At 42.4% G+C, this 21,031-nt stretch overlaps 1 protein-coding gene across 2 annotated transcripts in view; it reads right to left on the bottom strand.

The window, feature by feature from the left end:
• Window positions 1–16,500, bottom strand: part of LOC146710862 (E3 ubiquitin-protein ligase SMURF2) — a 51,622-nt gene extending 35,122 nt beyond the window's left edge. Inside the window, exons 1-2 of one of the 2 annotated variants that reach the window (XM_085453508.1) lie at window positions 16,192–16,500; window positions 15,914–16,008 (exon numbers count right to left, since the gene is read on the bottom strand). In XM_085453508.1, the coding sequence (XP_085309634.1) occupies window positions 15,914–15,965 (52 nt within the window). In that variant the 5' untranslated portion in view covers window positions 15,966–16,008; window positions 16,192–16,500. Of the gene's footprint in view, window positions 1–15,913 lie in introns of both variants that reach the window. The other variant, XM_085453507.1, reaches the window with a different exon arrangement.
• Window positions 16,501–21,031: the final 4,531 nt, after the last annotated feature.

Raw genomic sequence — 21,031 nt, 5'->3', positions numbered from 1 at the left:
AGGGTGGGACGACATCACATTAATCCATTCTATGGATTGAGAATGGGATGTCACTCAAGTTCATGTGTGTGAAGGCAGACGAGATGCCAATATCTTTGGCAATATAGTGCTAGTCAGTGTCTTTGAACATCCTTGTTCTGTGTTGATTTTGTATCCAATTTAATAAAATGTATGATTAGATTAAAAACCCCAGTATGAATTAAGAATGAAAAGTCACTACATGTGAAAAGCTCTAACTAGAGATATTTGTGACACTTTAACTCACTGAAGTGATTGTTTAAATAAGATGATTAATTTGCTTAAGGACTTACTGATCAGTTATCAGAGTAAATGTTGTAGCTCTGGTACGTAGAACCCTTTTTTTGATTTAAATATTAATCTTTTTTTATTTGAGCGAACCATTATCTGCATTTTACACAGACACGCAATCTATGGGACGACTGTATCGTCACGCGACTGTTCCTGACTTGCTCTTCTATCACATAGGCACACAGTCGCTCACTCCGGAAAAGCATCAAATAACCCCTCGCATCTCGGGCCCATCTAAAATCCTCTGTCGTCATAGCGACGGCAAGTATCGAGGCAAAGCTGAGAGAAGGGTTTCTCTGTGCTGCCTGTGTTTCTCATTCCGGTCGCAGCGGCTCGCGCAGCCAGTAACTGCGGCGCTGACTGATAGGACTGATGGGGGGGGACACCACTGTGGAGACTACAGACAGGATGAATGCCACTGAGACACTCGCAGCACGATATGGGTACAAACATTTAACATTACAATCACGAGGCTGTGAGCCTTTCACACCACGACGAACGACTGGATAGGAACGACAAGTGGGCATGTGCGCTTTTTCCACAGTAGTCGGAAATCTGTCATTCGAGTTTCTCACTTTGAGTGGGATTTTTTTTTTTTTGGGTAAAGTCGTGATGTGTCACTTCAGACTATTTGGCCGTCCCCATCTTCCTGTCCTGAAAGTGGATCATAAGTTTCACTTCCTTGCATCTGATAAAAAACTACAACCTCTTAGCCTGAGAGCCCATTTTACTTTCTTATTTTAATAAACCACAAAGAACTGGGTAAAAAATGATTTGAGGACTGCAGGCAGAGGGAAAAAAAACATTTTAAACAATCAAAATCAAGATGCTATGTCACTCAAGGCTCACCTGTAGATTTACAGAGTACCTCCAAAAAACAAAAAACAAAACCTAATTTCTCAGTGAGCGAGTGGAAACGCCTCGGCTGACTGCAACTTATTAGTCACATAATGGCTTTTCACATTACAGCCCAAACAGAGCTGTTCCCTCCCCCCACCCATCCCCAACCCCCCAAAGGACAGCTGGGAAAGCTAAACAAACACAGCATACAACTGATTATCGGCTTGCATTGACTTAGCTCCTTCCTTTGCCGGCCTGTCTCTTAATAAAAATCAAATACGCAGAGTGGCGACAGCCGCTCCATGCGGGCAAAGACGGAGACCTTGGGGGTGAAGTTTAAAAAGTCCCACCTGTGGGGAGAGGATGGGCACAGTTTCTCACAGGCTGGTACACAAAGAGCCCTACTGTGCAGACGAATCAATGAAGTCCACCAGACGCAAGCCAAACACCTGGGAAGGGAGTGGTCACGTGATGTCTAGGGGAGGTGGGGAGGGTGGAGGTCGTGGTAGTGAATGCTGGTCAGGACTAGGAATTGACTTTGGTCTGTTGTGAGCTAAACATATGTAGAAACTATAATGGTTACATTCACTCAAAGCAACACAACAAAGCATGGGAAAGGAACACAATGCCGTAGGGGGAAGAAAAAAGAAAAAGAAAAAGAGAGCTCGCACTGCCTCTAGTCTGTTGCTCTGCGGTTAACCATTACACTAGAGCCCATGAGGTGGAGGAAATGGGGGTGTGGGAACAGAGACAACCGCCTGGTAATATTCCACCATTCCCATCCCTATCCATGAGTTAAAAAAAAAAAAAAAAAAAAAAAAGTCTGGAAAAGTAGGCTGCTAAGAGGAAGATGGAGAGCATGAGCAGATCGTCTGGTTGCGTGAAATCCCCGTAGGTCTGCCAACTCAGGTTGACCACATTCTGATCATCGCTTCCTGTCCACCTGGTCCCTCCAGTTCAGTGCACTGACCCAGCATCGCCAGACAGTCTGACACATCTTCAGGGAGTAGCATTAACCCCCCATCTCCTCCTCCCCTCTCGTCCAGGCCCAGACCTTTCCTCTGCCTGTCTGCCCTGTTTTGACTGCAGGCCCAGCGCCATGCACTCTCATGCGCCGCATTGTTCTTCTATAAACAAAGGGCTTCCTTTTCCCTTTTCCACTCCTCCCTAACCTTTGTGGGATTTTGAACCTAAACGGAGGGAGAAAGCCAAGATGAAGAATTCTGATGGCTCATTGCTAATCTTCAAGCCGCCTCCTTATACGTCTCCAATGACAGCATGCTGGGTAATGTTTAGTCTTGAACACCATGTCTTCAGACCACTATCACTGTAACTGCAGCAAAGGGAAGCTGATATTAGCTGGGTACCGGAGCTTCCATGCGAGACAGGCTCGCTGGCATGCAGCTATCGAGCCTGACACAAAGAGGAAATAACGCACAGTCCAGCAGGAACAAGTCCAAGTTCATTTTGAAGAGAAATGACTCTGTGATGTATCCAATTGCTCTTTTGACAACACAGTTCGAGGAACTAGAGAAACTAAACCAAGACTGTGTTTCTAATGTGCCACAAAGATTAAACCCATAATGGGCACGCATAAGGAAGTCCGCGAGTTCTTGTTTAGACTTCAAGCGACTACACGTGAAATAACCACAAACAAGGCAAAGTGGGCGGGACCTGAGATTATCTTCTCTCAACTTCCCAGCAAGCGATTGAAGCGACTACCAAGGAGGGCACAGGATTCTGTTAATCGACATGTAACCTGGTAGTAAATATATCAGGGAAAATAATCGCTAAAGCCCCACCCATACAGGCCTACAGACTATTCGGTGACCTTTTTCCCCTCGGGGACCCGCCTGTCATTTAGGAAAAATGTACATTCCCCAACATGTTGCAAAAACCGTGCACATGTTAGCTGCAGCTCTGAGGAACATCTTTTACTTTGAAGGCAAACCGTTTCCAATTCAAGTTTGTCCCACTTCTCAAGATTCTGTACCGCTCAGCTAGTAGTTGGCGTGTTTTTGCAGACCAGCATGAGGAGGGAAAAAAACCAAAACACCAGGAGGTTTGTGGTTCAGTTTCTTTGCAACCGATTTCACCTGGTGAGAGCCAGAAACCCGTGTTTACATCACGTCCAACATGGCAGATGTCTCAAGGAACAGCATAATAGGATTTAACCGGCACTAGATTCCTTGACAGGTTCATAGTCGCCTGGGAAACTGAGAATTCCAGTCAATATGCTAAAAATGTACAAAAATCCATTTCATTCCTCATCTTTTCCATAGTATAAATATGATGGATGAAACATTGAAGAGTCTAATTATCTCTCAGGCTGATGCAAAATTTTAAAAAAGAGAAAAGAAGGCCTGCTTTAAGACCCTGCTTTAAAGGGCAGTATGTTTGCCACAGAGGCAACCGCACCACCTATTTACCGAGCTCGTTCACTGCTTCCCTGTTTATAACAAAGTGGGTTACTTTTTAAAGACCTGGCTCCACCACTTAAACGTTAGCCCTTAAACTGCAGTCAGGCAGAGTAGAATGAGGAAGCTGGGTAGAATTTCAGGAGCTCCGTCCAACTCTACATGGGGTACAGACTAACTATGGAAATGTGGTTGAGACAAACTGGCTTGTAGGTACTGGGAAATAACTTTGCTCTGGCAGGTTTTTACATCTTAGTAAATCCACTTATGTAATATGCAAATCTGATAAGACGTCTGGTCACATTATACAGATATTAAAGTCACTGGTAGCAGAGTGATCATGGAACAGCTAGCTGCCAGGAAAATCTCTTTAAAAACCTCCAAACAGACCTGCAATTTCAAGGGTTTTGAAAATTAGAAAGGAAAAAGAACAACATAATATCCCCATGAATCATTTTAAACGGAGAGAAAAACAGAAAAGGTAAACTTTCAAGTTGCACGTGTCTTGAGCATGGTGGGAAAAGACCGATGTCAACAAATGAGCAGCAGTGAGACGCACTAAAGAAACTCCCTGTGACATCCACTGTATATGGCACAAACAAAGATAGAAAACTCAAGATTCCCTGGACTCCTGTTGCAGGAGGAAAGGATGACTGGGGACATCTGCTGCACCCAAATCAGTGTGACCAGAAGCATAAAAAAAGTGATGGAATTAGAGGGAAGAAAAACCACAGAAGACATAAAATCCCCCCAGAGCTTCTTTTCATAAAAAGGATAAAAGGCCGTGACTATGAGAAGCCATATATCATCATACATCACACTCAGCACCTGCTGGAAAAGTAATGAGAGCGCTCGTGAAATGTTTTGAGACGCTCAGAGGAAGCGAAGACCTGTTCTTCCAGGTGGCGTTAGAAAAGGATGTATTAAATTCCAGTGATTATATGATATTGTTAATGTTTGGGCAACCAGTCGAGGTGAGTCATTAGGTGGGAAGATAAGCTTTGGTTTTATTTTAAGCGCTGGCTGCTCTCACCAATAGTTCTTTGGTGACATTTGAGATTTAATGAGCAAAGGAAGTGACTGTATTAATGTTTATGTCTCACAGCAACAATCACAGTAACTGGAATAACAGACTACTCCTGTTTAAAAGCAGGCGCCAATTTGTGGAAGTCAACATGTTGCACCGCCATTTTGAATTCGACATCACTGTTCCATCTAACCACACTTTATCTATGTGACTAGAGAGGGGTTACATACGTGGTACGCCGAAGGTAGATGAATACAAAACTAGTATATTAATTAATATCAATTTGTGTCTACACTTTTAGATTCAAGACATGAAGGATCATGCCTGTGATTAATGATATGTAAAGTCCCCTTTACCAAAGAAGTGAAAATATGAAGGACAGGAGACAAAGAGACATCTAGATAAAACCTCACCTCAAGCCTCATCTCCTGAATTAAAGTCAAGGTTTTAAAGACACGAAAGCATGCATGTATTGTCACAGTTACTTATTGTCAGCAGGTTAGACATGATACCGTACCGTCTCCGGGCAGCTGATAACAACAGGGATGCTTGTGGGACATGATGGTATATTTTTTCATTGTAGGTATAGAGGATTACAGAGCTAGGTTTAAACTTAGAGGATTTTATTTATAGTGCTGAGGTGGGGTAGACCAGAGGCAGGACAGTTGAAGGGGGTGGTACAATGGGTGGGACACCGAACCCATAAGATTGTGTTGACTTCCGGTTGTGAGCCAGACCTCGCTAAACGTAGCGGAAGCAGGCTAGTTAGCTAGGTCTCCGGATGCATCCGTATTTTATTGTAAAGCGCAAATAAATACATCTGGTTTTGGAAGTAAGAGTCTCGGCCTGATCGCTACCATCAAAAAGAATCCGTGAAGTCGGCGTACTTCAACACTAGCTAATGTTAGGCTGAGTGAGCTAAGGAGGAAAGTTTATTCGCCAAGTGTCTGACAATTAGATGCGCTTGGTTTCACTACCAGCAGCCAACAACAGCAAAATCAGCAGCACTTACTGAGACAAAAGTTCAGGATATCCTCAACAACTCACCTCAGTATCTCTGATACAAATCGATGACTCAGTGAAGCTCACTACTGTCTGATGACAGACTCCTTTCACAGTTTTACACCCTCCTCCAGAGCAAATAACCTCCAGCTAAGGTAAACAGCGGACTGACTGCCTAAACTCACTACAGATGAACGGTAGCCAGAACTGTCTGTCCTACAGCTGCCACTGTAGCAAGGAATATGCACTTGCATTGGGAGGTACAAGAAAACTAAATTCAGTTGACTGCAATCTGCAATCTACTGACATCTAGTGGGGAGATTTTAAACACGGGAGCTTTAAAAGAAGACAATACCACAGAATCCAGTTCAAGTTTCTGTTTTTTGTCCATTATTGTAGTAAACTAATATTTAGGGGCTTGGATTGTTTAACAGAAGACATTTGGGGAAATTCACCTTGGGAAACACGCCATGCATTAAGAAAGAAAATAAAAGTTAGAACAGCAATCTGAGCAGTCAGCAAAATAAGTTGCCATAAATCAGGAAATTGCAGAGGACCATTAAAAAGTGCACACAAGCAGGGACTATTTACACCAATAAAGCAAGTATATTGTGCCCACGCCTCCCTCCCATGTTATCTTAGGGCCAGCAGCAACTGATATGATTGTGATGCCTCACACTCCTCAGATGGGGATTAAACTTTGTAGTGGACATGGACAGCTGCAGACACCATGGAGAAAGAGTAGTCGCTCCTGTTATAGCTCTTTGAAGCCCGCTTGGATCTGGGCTGACGGGAGCATGTGTAGTTGTTGCTTGTAGTACGGTAGCAAAACATTGGCAGGGGTGCAGACATCCACAAGGCGCCTTGAGCTCACCATCTGATAACAAAAATTTGTATCACTTGGATACAAGTGGACTCTAGCACACTCGCAGCCGCGAAAACTATCACATGGCTTTTAGGGTGTAACAAATGATTATTGCAGCTATATAGTGTAAGAAAGTGTGTCCACATTGTGAAGTGACGTTAAGCCCTAAATTTTCCTCTTACATAAGGGCTCCCAGTCCCGGAAACAAAAAACAGCTTTTTAACTGTGATACAAAATCCTAAAAAATGACTCTTTAAATGCTTGAAAACACACAATAGGACCTCGTGACGTTGAACTAAGATTACCTTTTGACCAAACTAGTCTTTAAACAAAGAGAAGATGCCGATACAAAGATACACACAAAGGGAGATTATCAAACAGGTCAGCTGCCTTTGCAAAAAACCTGTTGTATGACATGGGGAAAACTTGCCACACACATCCACACGTGAGAGGAAAGAGGCTGGCAGCATTCTTAATGTGAGAGCATTTCATCCGCCTCACGTCACCTTTTCCCTCCGTGATACAGTCCGCTGCAATTGCATAACAGAGGAGTCCGGCCCTCCTATTTTCAGCTCCCAAATAGTGGGAAACCATGCCACAATGGCACTGTGGCATTCCTGCTTCCCCTGCGCAGTACATCACTCTCTCTTTCCACTCTGTGTGCTACAATGTGCCTGACAGAGAGCCATCCAGACGAGTAAAGTCTTCCACAGTACCATCACTACTAAGTGAGAAGTCAAAACAGTGAGCGGAGCAGAGCAGAGGCACCGCTCGGGCTTCTGCAAGCTTGCACCACTGTTGGCTTGGACCTGAGCTGTTTTGAGTGGCTGCGTGGCTCTTCTAGCTTCTTGGCTCCTTTGCCCACTCTGATGTAATGGAGGAGAGCAGAGGAGAGGCTTGGATCAAGCTGCAGTGGAGGGGTGCTTAGTACCAACTTGTTTAACAGAAGTTGAGGACCACCGCGTGCTCCCTCCAAAATTTCCCGGGGACTTTTAGTTTCTAAGAATGACTTCACAGCTTCGTCTGGGAGCACCGTTACATCATTACCACCATGCCATATTTTCCCTTCTGCACTTCGCCAATGGATGCGTTGCACTGGGTGGATCTCGGGACAATAACAGCATCGTAGATGAAAGCGCTCCGCTGCACGCCAGCAATGTCCGACTAACGCTGTGACGTCACATGTTCATTAACAGTAATTGTCAGCATTAACTAGAGCCGAATGCCGCTGTGTGCAGGTGCATGCAATAAACGGCTTTTACAATGCGCTGCGAGTCGCGTTTAAAGTGCCTGACAAGTGTCAACAGGACATGCGTCATCATGTCTGACCCAAATTTAGCCATGCTGAAACCATTTGTGAGGGCATCCATGTGTGCGAGGAACGAGGCACACCCGTGCTTTTCTAAATTATTAAGTAATACTTGTTTAAGATGCTCCTGTTTTTTGTTAAATATGAGACGATATGCTTTAGCTCAAAAGTTGAGAAATCCCTGTATTACAGCAGCCAAAATAAAATATCTAAAGTAGAATTTGACAGCTTGTAAATGAATAATGAAACAGCATAAGGCACAGTCTGTCTCATCCTGCAGAGAGACGCCATCACCTTGGACTGCAGCTGGCCAAGGAAGTCCCTGCTCCGCTCTGAAACCTCGGTGAGCTTCGTGCATACAGCTCTCCACTGGCTGCAGGTTCAGGATTTTAAGAGCCAAAGTACAATCACCAGCTGCGGTGCAAGATGGTGGAGTTGAACCGTGTCTGACCGTGGGATGAGAAGCTCTCTGGACAGACAGCAGAAATACGAGATGGAGAGGCCAGGGCTAGCTGAACTTTTAAAATAAGACCGGGGGGGGGGGGATCATCCACCGGTAAACCGAGTGCAGATAGAATTGCTCTCTCAGACAGTTGGAAAAATTGCTAAGATGAGTCACCAAATATACTTTGCTGCCTACAATAAAATAAAGTCTGTGTGCAGGAAACTCTGCAAGCCTGTTGCTGATAATCGTTTTTCTGCATTGGACTGCTCTGCAAAAAGAAATATTTTGGTTGAGTGGAAAAAAGCAGCACCGTTGGTGGCTGGTTACATCACTAGAATCTGAAGTTGGATATCAACCAGAAAAAACTATTAGACCCAGCGCAGATGAGGGGGTTAACAGCACTATACACCCGCAATACCAGTGGCGGTCAATACAGGCCTGGAATAATTCAAAAACAACAACCGTGTGGCAACAGTGGCAGAGATTTTACAACCCAATGTGGCTACAGAGAGAACAATTTAAACGGAGTCCTGTTTGGTCAGTAGATGAAAGAAACTGTGCTGACTAAATAATGAGTAGGCACGCACTGCAGGGCCCTGATGACTTGATGATTTCCTGTTTCATGTTTAGAAAAGCGCCTAGCTCAAGGCATCAAATGCACATTCCATATAGTTTAACCCATTTTTCCAATACTTACTAAAGTGTATAGGTATGCAGACATTTCAAAGACATGCTTAGACGTGTTTATCTATAACTAAGTATGCCTACACAATTAGTGCACAAGTCTCCTGCTGTATTGGTCTTTTAAAAAAAACGCTTTTAGTCTTAAGCCATTTGTACATCAAACACTTTGCCTGTAATAATATGGGTTAAAAGCAGATATCAGACTACATCTGTAAACATGAGTGAGTTCAGTGTCTGTAGCATCTGCCCGAGCGCTGACTCATCAGGCACTCCCAGTTTTGGCTGGATCTTGAGTTTGATATCTTAAGTGACTTCCTGCGAAGGAAACCGCAACGCTTATCAACCAGACAGTCATTCGAGAGTAGACCGGGAATAGTGAGTAACTACGAGCCTCTGCACATATTTAGGATTTTTCTAACTCTGAGGCAAGCACCACTGCTAAAATATCATAGTTACTTGTCTGTGCGTATGCGGTCAGATTTTTTTACTGCACAGGAATCCAGTGGTGTATTTTCTCAGCTTCAGAGGAGATGCCATTGGAAATGTGATCTGGTGTGAATATAAACATCTCTCTTCTGATCCTGTCTCCTAAGAGCACTCAAGGGGGCTCAAACGTCAGGCTAAGGCATGAACAGACATTTCCAGTCAGCTGTTGGCGTCTTGTGGCTTTAGCACCAACACCACCACCACCAACAGCTGGTAACACTGGGAGACTAGAGAGCACCCCATCTGCTTAAAGTTAGTCAGAGTTACACAGATAATCTTGTCAACCCCTGTCCATCAGAGTTTAAAGTCAACCTAGCACGTTGAAGAATTAATCTCAGGTTACATGCATGCGTCGATGTTTATCAGTGCTAATGAGACTTTGTGCAAACGTGCTGAGTGATAAAAATAAATAAATAAATAAATAATCGCAGACATCCTGACCATCAGGTGAAAGACAACTCGAGCTTCATGCACACATGGGTGATTCTGACCCAAGTTACCCTCAAATTGTCAGTAAAATAAGATATAATCACAATGTCTGATGGATACTGTTCTTCAGTATACACTTCTTTTAGACATGCAAGGGCATCTAAAGTCAAACAGGGTTCTGGACTGATATCGGTTATGCATGCAACTCTCTAATGGAAAAAATACCCTCAAGTGGAGTTTCTAACTTCAAAGGGAGAACCAGTTTGGGAAGTAGGCAAGAAATGGAGCTGGGGTTGGGAGGGTTGGGCTTTTGGGACTGACAGCATGTATAACAGCTATGCAGGGGATGATAGGAGAAGTGACTGCGGGCGAGAATCTGTTTAGTTTTCACTGGAACGTCCCTCCCTCACACGCACCACTAATCCAATTCAAGCCCATTAACCACCACAGCCAGGTTAAGAGAGCAGGCCTTTGAAGGTCTTCCCCAAACCACCCTGAAGGATTAGTATTTTTCCAAAGGCCAAAGAGATGGTCTCACTCTGTGCACTCTTTTTTTTTTCCCTGTCAGGCCCACAGAAGCCACACCACTAGTGCGATCCTGGAGTGTAGCGATCCTGATCTGACTCATCCCGGACCCTGAATATACCCTGCTAATCTAAATTCTTTAAAAACTGTAATTAACCGTGGCTTCGAGCACATATACTACATAAAACATAGGTATGGAGGTCGTCCCTGTCTCAAGATAACAGCAGACATGATCATCCTTCTCTACCTGGAGGGCCAATTGACACACAGTGCAAAAGATGTACATCTGTGTGTGTGTGTTTAGTGTTTAAATGGGTCAGAAGATGAGGCGGCACAACCTACATGTGAGGCAACCACACAAGCTTGAGAAAAGCAGTGCATTTTTCCCCCTCCGATTTGGCCTTTAGTCCCATTTATTCATCTAGATTTTTGTCTGGGTCAACACTGGTTTGATTCTGCCTTTGATAACTCCACTGTCCTGGCCACTAGTGCTGCTGTCAAATAAAAGGCATAAAGGCCTGCAACCTCCAATACAGGAAGTCTGAGGCACACAGAGGGCCTGCGTGTCAGACTTGAGCATCTCGGGGACCTGAATTGTCTCAGTTGTGGTCCCAACTCTGCCAACAAGAGCTCAAACGGCCGCACTGAAATTCCCAAATATCTGTCGCACAGCTTCAACATCTGGATCGAAATGTAAAAAAAAAAGTTACTCCCCAAATAACAGCTGTAGATAAGCTACCAGGATGGATCATGAGTGGTCTGCTTTGCTTCTCAAAGGACTATGAGCTCTGTACCCTACTGGTATCTCTAGAACTAATCCCCTTCGGATACAGGCCACCCCGGCTGAGGATCTCTGCTGTCGAAAACTTGAGTACAAACAGGGAAGACCGCGGCTGATTTTCCCTATTCTTTCAGACACCAAATAAAACAGAGTGTGTGGATACAGGAAAATACTGTTTGTTCGAATATTAATATCACAAAGCAACCAATATGAGGTGTTGAAGCTCTGCTCAGCAGGAAGAGTTAATCTCCCCAAACCACACACGCTGCCCACTAATCAAACCCATACACACTGTTATAATTCAGCGAGCACATACATCTGCGAGGCACCCAGTGACACAAGCAACACACTAGATGCCTGAAGTCCCGCTGAGTAATACGACTGCGGTTCTTCACTTTACTTATTATCATAAGGGGATCTAGACTGCTCTGCTCCCCACCTGTCGGGGGTGACGTTTGGACAAGTGTTCGAGTCTGGGGAGCACTTCCTCTCTACAAAGCTGCCCACTCTTCTCTCCCGCCTGCTACATCTGGTCTCCTCTGGGCCGTTGCTGGCAGCAGTTGAGGGCTAAAGCAACCGCAAGAAGGCTTTGTCCTCATCGAGGAGCAGCTGAACCAACAGGAAAGCCAACTTCAGCCAGTCAATTAATTGATGGGACAATTTAAAAATTATGGGAGGCTCACAGCGGAGGGGGGAGGGGGGGGGTGTTTACAAATGATGTGCCATAATTGCTCGTTGCATTCCTCCACCCTTGTTGTTTTATTTTCTCCACCTCTCCCACTCCTCCCTGGTCTTTTTCAGCTATTCTTTTGTTTTCTTTTACAACCTGTCAAAAGCTTAGAAAAAAACAAAACAAAAAGTAAAAATGTGGAAATGTTTGCTCAAGATGCATGACCGCGATGGGCCGAGCAGAGTCGACATTTCACCACATGCAGCTAATCACTGTGTATTTACAGTGTATCCTGTCTGAACACCCAGATGCACCCAAATCACTTCCATACAGCCACTCTGTAAAAATGGCTCTGACTGAGGCCACATGAATGCACCGAGCAGCCAGCTCAGACCACATTAAAACATTTTTGATGATCAGGTCCTGTGTGCCTCCACAGCCTCATCGGTGCCCAGCTGTGTGTGTGTGTGTGTGTGTGTGTGTGGGGGGGGGGGGGGGGGTTCTTCTGCAGTTAAGCAGCATCCAAAAGACCCTCATCTGGAGGCGATGAGCTGCACTGAAAAGCGAGGACTTGCAATTTAAAAAAGACCCAAGTCTTTCACTCCAACCCACACTGGGCCTTTGTTGCAGCTTTCAAATAAGTGTGTTTTTTTCTGCATGTTCATTCATTGGTATATTGCAAACCACTTCATGAAAAATAACAGCACTGTCAAACTCTCATGTGTGGTTATTTAAAACAGAAAAAAAAGAAAGAAATAAACTAAACACAAAGTGCATCAGACAGAAGGACGATCGGAGAGTGATGAGGAAGCTCGGTTAGAGAGGGTGGGAGTGAAATATGCTTTGGACCCTGGTCTGAGAGGGAAGAGGCTTACAGTCGGAAAGAACAGGAGTGACTCAGAGAGGAAGAGGTGGGAACGCGAATGGAGAATTGCAGGGAATCCCACTGAGATAGCTCTCTTCGGCGGTTCACGCCGCGCCAAAGAATTCAGATGAGCAAACCATATGCTTAACAAGTCACATGTAAACTCAGAGCTGAGACACAACAGCAATAACCCGTAAAGGACCTAACCAGAAGAGACAAAAAAAAAAATTAAATTAAACATCGGTCAGTTTTATTATTCTGGTGCACATCTTTCCAGATAGAAGCATTTTTCATGAGGACATCGCTCCAACTGTGCCTGATTATTAACCATCTATTTTATGTGTCTGATTTTACTTCTATGACAGGCGAGCTTGTGGTTCTATATTTGCTGAGGGTACAAATGACGTGCTCTCTTTTCTGCAAAGTTTAAAAAATTCAGGCACAGATGATGGAAAGCATCCCAAGTTATGCCAGAAGCCAGGCGTGCATGACAGAGCTTAAGATGCATCGGACGATAAGACGAGTCGTTTCTCAGCAATTTCACTGAGTGTGATGTAATGTTACGCCATTAGCCGTGTTTGTTTCATGACATAACTTAGCAGACATCAGCTGCAGGTTATAATGGAAACCTGCCCTCAGGAGCCTAAGTGTGGGCTTTAGCAGCTTGCTTGTGATATTTTTTTTCCCCTGCTTTAATAGCCGGCAAACATCTGCAACATCTGCTTTAAATGGACAGGAGGCTTGTCAGCGAGGAGAGAAGCCTACGACGCAAACAGTTCTGGGCCTGTTTAAATGTAGCAACTCATCGCTCACAACCTGTCGGGGGAAGAAATTAATCAGAGAGCTATGTCAAAAAAAAAAAAAAAAAAAACTCCACTGGAGATGACAACACGCAGCTACGACATAGCAATTTCCTAATGTTGTAAACCTGCTCAACATTTGGCAATAAACCCCTTTCTGATTCTGATTCTGAGAACTTCCTCTGAGCTCCGCTTTGCACGAGCTGGAGAACAAGGGATCGCGACGGCCTGAGCGAAGGAACAGAGCGGACCATATGGATGAGATAGCACCAGATTACATAAGTCGGGGGGGGGGGGGGGGGGGGGGACTTTCCATGGATAGCTGGTGTTACTGAAAAAACAAAACAAAGCATGCAAGGATCCTGAAAGCCAAACACATACATGTGTGCAAGTAGTAGTTTCTATTTCTCTTGCTGATTGATAAGTAGGGAGCTTAATATTGACTCTTGATGAGTGTTTCACAAGTTTAACTGAGCTTAAACAGGAGAGGTGCGCTGCAATGTCCTGCTCTCACCATTTTTTCCCTACAGTGGACTCAGATTCTTCGAATTCCACCAGGAGACGACTGCAGTGACAAACTAGTTCACAACCGAGACTTTTATTATGCTCATCTCCAAAGTCGCATTTTTCCTCAACCCTGCAAGTCTACTAGAGTAGCTTTGCATGACACGGGGTTCAAAATAATCCTTGTTTAACTTGTATAGCTTCTCAGTTCATATACTCTCTGCAACAAGCCCTTTTAACTTTAAAGGTCCACTTTAATTTGAAGTTGTGTACCTAAAAAAAATGACATAACTTCATTTTGCAAAGTAGAGTTACAAAGTGCTTCACAGTTTAAGTAAAATCCACACATCAAAGTATAACGATCCAAAATACGGACACATAGACAGCCATATAATCAACTATTCACACTTCAATACATGCAAATAGTTGTAAACAAGGGTCGAAAATAAAGGGGACGAGACTAAGGGAAAGCTAATGTGTTTTCAGCTTTAAAACCAATAACACAATCAGCTGACCTGACAGGCTGAGGAAGGCTGTTCCACAGCTTGGATGCCAAAACCTAAAAAGCAAGATCACCTCTGGTTTTAAAATCAGAGCGAGGGACAGTTAGGAGATCCTCGGTAGAGAATGGGAGAGGCCAGCTGTAGTCATTGGGTCTCAGATGCTCTGCTATATAAGCAGGGCTCTGTACATGTCGAGCTTATATGTTAATAACAGTGTCTAGTTTCTGTTAGCAGCCTTACTTCAGAGGAACATCACTGTAGAGAAAGTAAGGACTGGGATCCTAACAGTTTTGAAGGCAACGCATTCTCAAATACACACTCATATACAACTGTATGGATGATCAGTATCTAATTTTTTCGTCATTGTGAAACTGTTGCTGAAAGCTTTCCTGTCTTCTGCCACTCTGCATGTATCCCACTCACCTCACTGAGATCCCCTGTTTATCTCCACTTGTTCCTATCAGAAACATCACCAACTTAAATGTTTCCCTCGGCAGTTCCTGGTGGAACAAACAGCCCTTTAATTGGATTCAGGTCGGACCTTGGACGCACATCAAAACAAAACAAAAAAAGACCCAGGAGGAAGCCGTCTGACCCCCTCTTCCAGTCAAAACAGTGAGCTGCTCTCGTGTAAACCTTTTTATTTCCCCCCCTCCTGAGTGTGCTGATGCCGAGGAGAGCGACAGGTCCGAGCAGACCAGCTACATGCTACTTCCAAACAAAGTGACATTCAAGTGTTTCCCAGTGAATCATAACGTAGCGGTACAAAGGGGGCCACGGGTTCACGGATACAACTTTAACCTGCTTTAACGACGACACCAAAACAAAGGGGGGCAGCCGTTTGTCGGTTCTGGCGCACTGCTCAGACTCCAGTGACCTGAGCTGCTTATCATCTCAGCCGAAGCTTGTCCTGTCATAAAGACTTGATTAGAGCTAACCGGGAATGCTACGTTCAGCTAGCCAACTTTTGTGCGAGCCCGTCTGTCAGCGGAACAGCACAACACTTGTAAAGCTCCCCTTTGTTTAAAAATAATGGAATTTTACGAGCTGGAATATAAATGTGAGACACTAATACACACTAAGGTTTGATAAGCGTCAACCAGCTACAACTGGAAGGCGGCTCATTACTGGAGCTGAGCGACCCGGGTACCACTGTTATGGCTGGTGGTGCTTTACTGGCGACAATCACGAGGCTGAGACTATTTCCAAGAGCAACAATATCCTCATTAAGCGTTTTCCTCGCTTTTCCTGCTTGCCTTAGCCCTGTGAAGTCAGCTAGTAATTTAAATACACTGTTGCTGCTAACAAATCTGTGCAAATGAGAGCAGAAAGCACCGGCGGCGAGCCAACTCCGTAGCCCATGTGAACTGTTCCCAGCCAGCAAATACACGGAGCCTTCCTAGCTGGTGTGTGTGTGGGAATACGTGGGGATTTAAAAGCGTTGCAGGCTACCTGTTAATCGCAGCTTCACGGGGCCATTCCGCCGAACTCCTTGGTTAGACATCTCCTCTCGACCCCAGCCGTCACTGCGCGTCCCAAAAAAATGTCTATTTAAATGTAAAAAATGACAAGGTTTATCAACCTCTCCGCCAGTTTTAGACAATAATGGAGTCAAAGCATTGTGGCCCGGATGTGGACTGAACTGCCATAGCGATCGCTCACAAATGAGAAAAATTAAGGAAAAGGAAAAAGAAAAGCCCGAGTGGAGGGCTGCTGCAAATTGCATTTACTGGAAATGAGGCCGCCGTTGCTGGAGCGTGTGAACGAGCTGGTGGTGGAGCCGAGGCGCTGCTTATCTTCACATCTTCATTGAGAACCTCTTCCTCGGACTGTGAGAGTCCTCCTCTGCTCGTCGAGAGTTGAACTGCGGAGCCCTCCGGGGTAGATCCCCCTTCAGGAGGCTGCTGCTGGGAGCTGACCAGTGACGACAACACGCTTTGTGGGAGTGAAGCATTTCTCCAACATGTGGCATATAACTATGAATCATATACACAGCCCCCTCCAACAAGGGTTGGTGATGAGTAGGACCGCCTTTGATGGCACAGGCAAGCCCAGCTCCCTGTGTTTATATCCCTTTATTAATTTAACATGGGCGTAGTTACAGTCTGAAGTTGCCCAAATTGTTTTAAAGACGGGCACATTTACATTCCAGGTGTCAAAATATATGAAAATTCTTTTGACAGTTTTTTTTTGTTGTTGTTTGCTGTCAACTAATCATAGTGGAAAGTAAAACATCACAGTGATTTTGCGGTCATTAAAGTGTGTTCAGCATTTGCAAATTGATGATTCATTTCATAAATTATGAGGCACTATTTATCCCTACATAAGCTGCCTTTATAGGTTAAAATTATCAGTATCAGTTTTGGTATCGGTAATACTGGCTCTGTGTTTACTTGGTATTGAATCAATACCAAAATTTGCAATGTCACGCAGCACTAACACGGATACCTTAGCTCTTTTTCTATTTATTAGTGTTTTCTTAAGTTGCACTGCATTTGACCTCTCAGGGCCACCGTATATGGGTATCTAATTAATGATCTGTAATAATAAGCAGTAATATCAGAAATTAAAAAACAATCCTAAATAAGTAAGTAACAAAAACATCATTAACAAAAATGAAAGGAAATATGTCACTCAGGTGAACAGGTGAACACCTTAACAAAGGGGAAAGTCAAGACTATCCACTACGTTGACAAAAGTATTGGGCCAAACTCTTTGAATCTTTGAATTTAGATGTTTTCAGTCCTGTGGCCATAGGTGTGTAAAATGTAGTAACAAGCCATGCAGTCTGCCTTTATAACATATTGTTTGTGAATGAACGGGTTGTTCTTAAGAGTTCACTGAATTTGAGTGTGATAGTGTGATAGGATGCAACAGTTGCAACAAGTTAGTTTGTGAAATTTCTTTGGTCCTACATGTACAACAATCAGCTGTTAGTGCTATTGTTGCAAAGTGGAACCACAGCAACTTAGCCATGAACTTTTAGAACGTGTTCTCGCTGAGTGCTGAGTCTATAGTGTGTAAAAATCACCAACGCTCTGTCAACTCAAAGCTGCAGAGTTCCAAACCTCACAGAGAGCTGGGCATCTTGTATGCCCAGCTCTCCTCCACTCTCAACATACCCTGGAATAGCAGCTCGAAGAAGGCTCACAACACCATAAATGACTCCTCCCATCCAGACTACAAACTGGATCTAAACCAGGGATGTCAAACTTATACTACACTGTGGGTCACATACAGCGCACCTGATCTCAAAGGGGTCAGACTCTTTCTGTCAGCTTAAAGAAAGTTACTACCTTTAACTTAACATTTAATCCCAGAGATATTTTAATACAAGGAAACTGCATTAAATTGGCGGGCCTAATTATACGATGAAACACAGGTGAGAGTAATGACGATGGGGCTTTCAGTCAAAAATGAGAGGAACAAAAGCAGGAAAAAGGCTTGAAAAAGACAGAAAAAAACCGAACCTACAGACTAAAACAGGAAATGACAAAAACATGAAAAACTAACACATGAAGACAAACGTTCAGGCCGGAGGCTGGAAAAACCATAAACACAGCCAATGTAACAAGGATCAAACAGAACAAATACACTGCAGAAACCTGAAACTATGACATGTTATGACATGACAGAGTGCTTTGAGTAGAAAAGCGCTATATAAGAATCAGTCCATTTACCATTTATCATTTAATCATTGTTGGCTCGCAGACAGACAGACAGGCCTTCAGGCTGGTAGCAGAAGGGTAGAAAAACACATCTTCTCTCACAGGATGGTCACATAAATCAGTCAACCTCAAAGAGCAATTAATATTACTCCCCAACATTATCATATCTGCTATACATAATAATAATAATGATAATAATTAAAAGAATGCCAAATATATCCAAGATACTGACAGGTGAGGGGATAAACTTTCAACAGTTAAAGCAGCACATCATCTGCCAAAGCCAGTGGCCTATTTTTCATATTTCAAGTAAGCAGTCTGAATCTGTACCAAGATCTTCATTTCCTCATGCTCCACCTCTTCACCCACTTTCAGGAAATTCGCTGACAGATATACAAACAGACAAATAGCTCTATGTGTCTGATCATATTGTAATTAAAGCATGGGAAGCCCCAAGCATCCCGACAATGTGGTAATTTTACTTTTGAACACTAGGTGTTCTAGTCTTTGTGGCTGTACTTCTATTAAACTTCTCAAAAGGGATTCATGTATTTTTTCTTAAACCAACAAGTATTTATTTGTACTTCATGCTCTGTGTTGACCAGTATATCAGTACTAGTGCTGATATTAAATGGGTTCTGTGGAAACCATTCCACGTGACTGAGCGAGAAGCAGTTTGCCTCTCAGTCTAATAAACCCTTCACTGCACAAGGAGCCATTTTTGGTAACTTAAATGGACATCAACATTGACCTCGTTATGACTCACTGTGATTTCGTAGAACCAGGTGAATTTCTTCCAGTCAATCAGCAAAGATCAGGTTATGTGGCAGATAATGCAGTGAGATCACTGCATCAGCTCGATCAGCCTGAAGTATTTCAAACTTCAGCGTTCTTCAAGAATTCAGGAAACTGGGTGTTTTTGGCCTTAGCTACTCACACACTTGTCATCATCAGAGATGGGCAGTAACACATTACAAGTAATGTATCATTGTAATCCGATTACTTTTTTCAAGTAATGAGTAAAGTAAGGGAGTGTTTTACTTGCATCTATTTGAAATAGTGAGTGTAAACAGAAAAAAATATATCTTATTTTATATTCTGGAATATGCAGAAAATAGGTTTAATTGTCAAAGACTGTTGCATATAATTAAATTTTTGCTTGATGCAATGTGCACAAAGTTAAAAGATTAAAACTAATAAAACAAGTTTTGAAAAGAGACTTTTTTATTTGATTACATTTTGTATGATGGATTATGCAGAAAAAGTAGAATTGGGCTGAAAGGTCTATTGCTTTATTGCCTATTCAGGTTGTGTATCATGTTTTTAAAAAGTAACTAAGTAACTGAGTAACTAACTACTTTTGAAAATAAGCAGTCAGTAAAGTAACGGGATTACGTTTTTTTGGATAAGTAATCAGTAATTAGTTACTAATTATTTTTTTTCAAGTAACTTGACCAACACTGGTCATCATAACATCAAACAGGGGTAACTTAATGAAACCCTTGCATTAGAAAAACTTAAAAGATTGTTTAATTTTTAGAAATTAGTGAAATGTGTAGTATAAAGACGGTGACCTGTTTACTTAAAATTAGCAGCAGGTATTAGACATTGACCAGACGGATCTAAGGAGCCATGATATCTCCAAAACAAAACAAAACAAAACAAAAAAAACAAAAAAATCAAAACAAAACAAAACAAAACAAAACAAAACACAAACAAAACAAACAAAACAAAACAAAACAAAACAAAACAAAACAAAACAAAACAAAACAAAACAAAACAAAACAAAACAAAACAAAACAAAACAAACAAAACAAAACAAAACAAAAAAACAAAAAAACAAAACAAAACAAAACAAAACAAAACAAAACAAAAAAACAAAACAAAACAAAAAAACAAAACAAAACAAAACAAAACAAAACAAAACAAAACAAAACAAAACAAAACAAAACAAAACAAAAAACAAACAAAAAAAAGAAAAAACACTCCTAATAAATAAATAAATAAATAAATAAATAAACATAGAACATAGGTAAACAGGATATTTGATGTTGCCAGAACTTTGCATATCACTGTACAGTGATCCAGTGACAGATTTGACCCATTTATACATCATTTTCTTTATTCATTTATTTTTTGTGACCTTATAATAGTTTTATTATACTTAAATCACATATATTGGTGTTTACTTTTACTGTAAGTCTTATTACTGCTAAAATTAACGGAATAATTCAATATTTATAATTTATTTAGTTTTAATTGAGTTGCATACAAAAAATGTGCAGAAACCACCACTAGTTAGAAGGCAATTTGTCTACTTCTTGTTACATAGTTACAGTTTCTACATCAGTATTTTGCTTTCAGTCGATTTACTGTTCTTTCAAAACTGGCTGACTGACTCAAAAATGTACTCGCTTTTGTTTTGGAGCTGTCTACTGTATTAGGATGTGCTCGATTCAGAGAGTTAACTAGAATGAACTTAAATCTTTGAAAAGAAGTGTAAATGTTTAGCCACATTCTGTTATTACCGCATTATTATAGCAGCGTCATCAAGTACTGTAACACTAGGACGTGCTACAGTTTGATATGTATGTTTGTATGTTATATTTATGAAAAATGCCAGTGAGAAGAAAAATGATGATAAATCAATGGTGCTGTAAAGGTTCTGTGTGTTTTCCCGAATGGTTTTTATATACATGCTTATTGGAAAAATGTATACCCTAAGTGGGTGAGGAACTATATACGGTTACTTCACTGACCTTGACTTGCACAATAAAAACCCCAAAAAGTCACAGAAGTACAAGAAAACACTGTAATATGCTCCAATAAGACTCTGAGGGCTAAACAGAGGACTTATTACTAAATGATGAGATTTCAGTGTTGTAATAACATCTCTCACAAA

The sequence above is a fragment of the Copadichromis virginalis genome, linkage group LG4 (genome assembly GCF_057382275.1).
Source record: "Copadichromis virginalis isolate Kocher_CV1m ecotype Utaka linkage group LG4, C_Virginalis_male_GT1.1, whole genome shotgun sequence".
NCBI lineage: Eukaryota > Metazoa > Chordata > Actinopteri > Cichliformes > Cichlidae > Copadichromis > Copadichromis virginalis.
The sequence above is the reverse complement of the archived record's forward strand: the minus strand, read 5'-3'. Positions and strand labels throughout refer to the sequence as shown.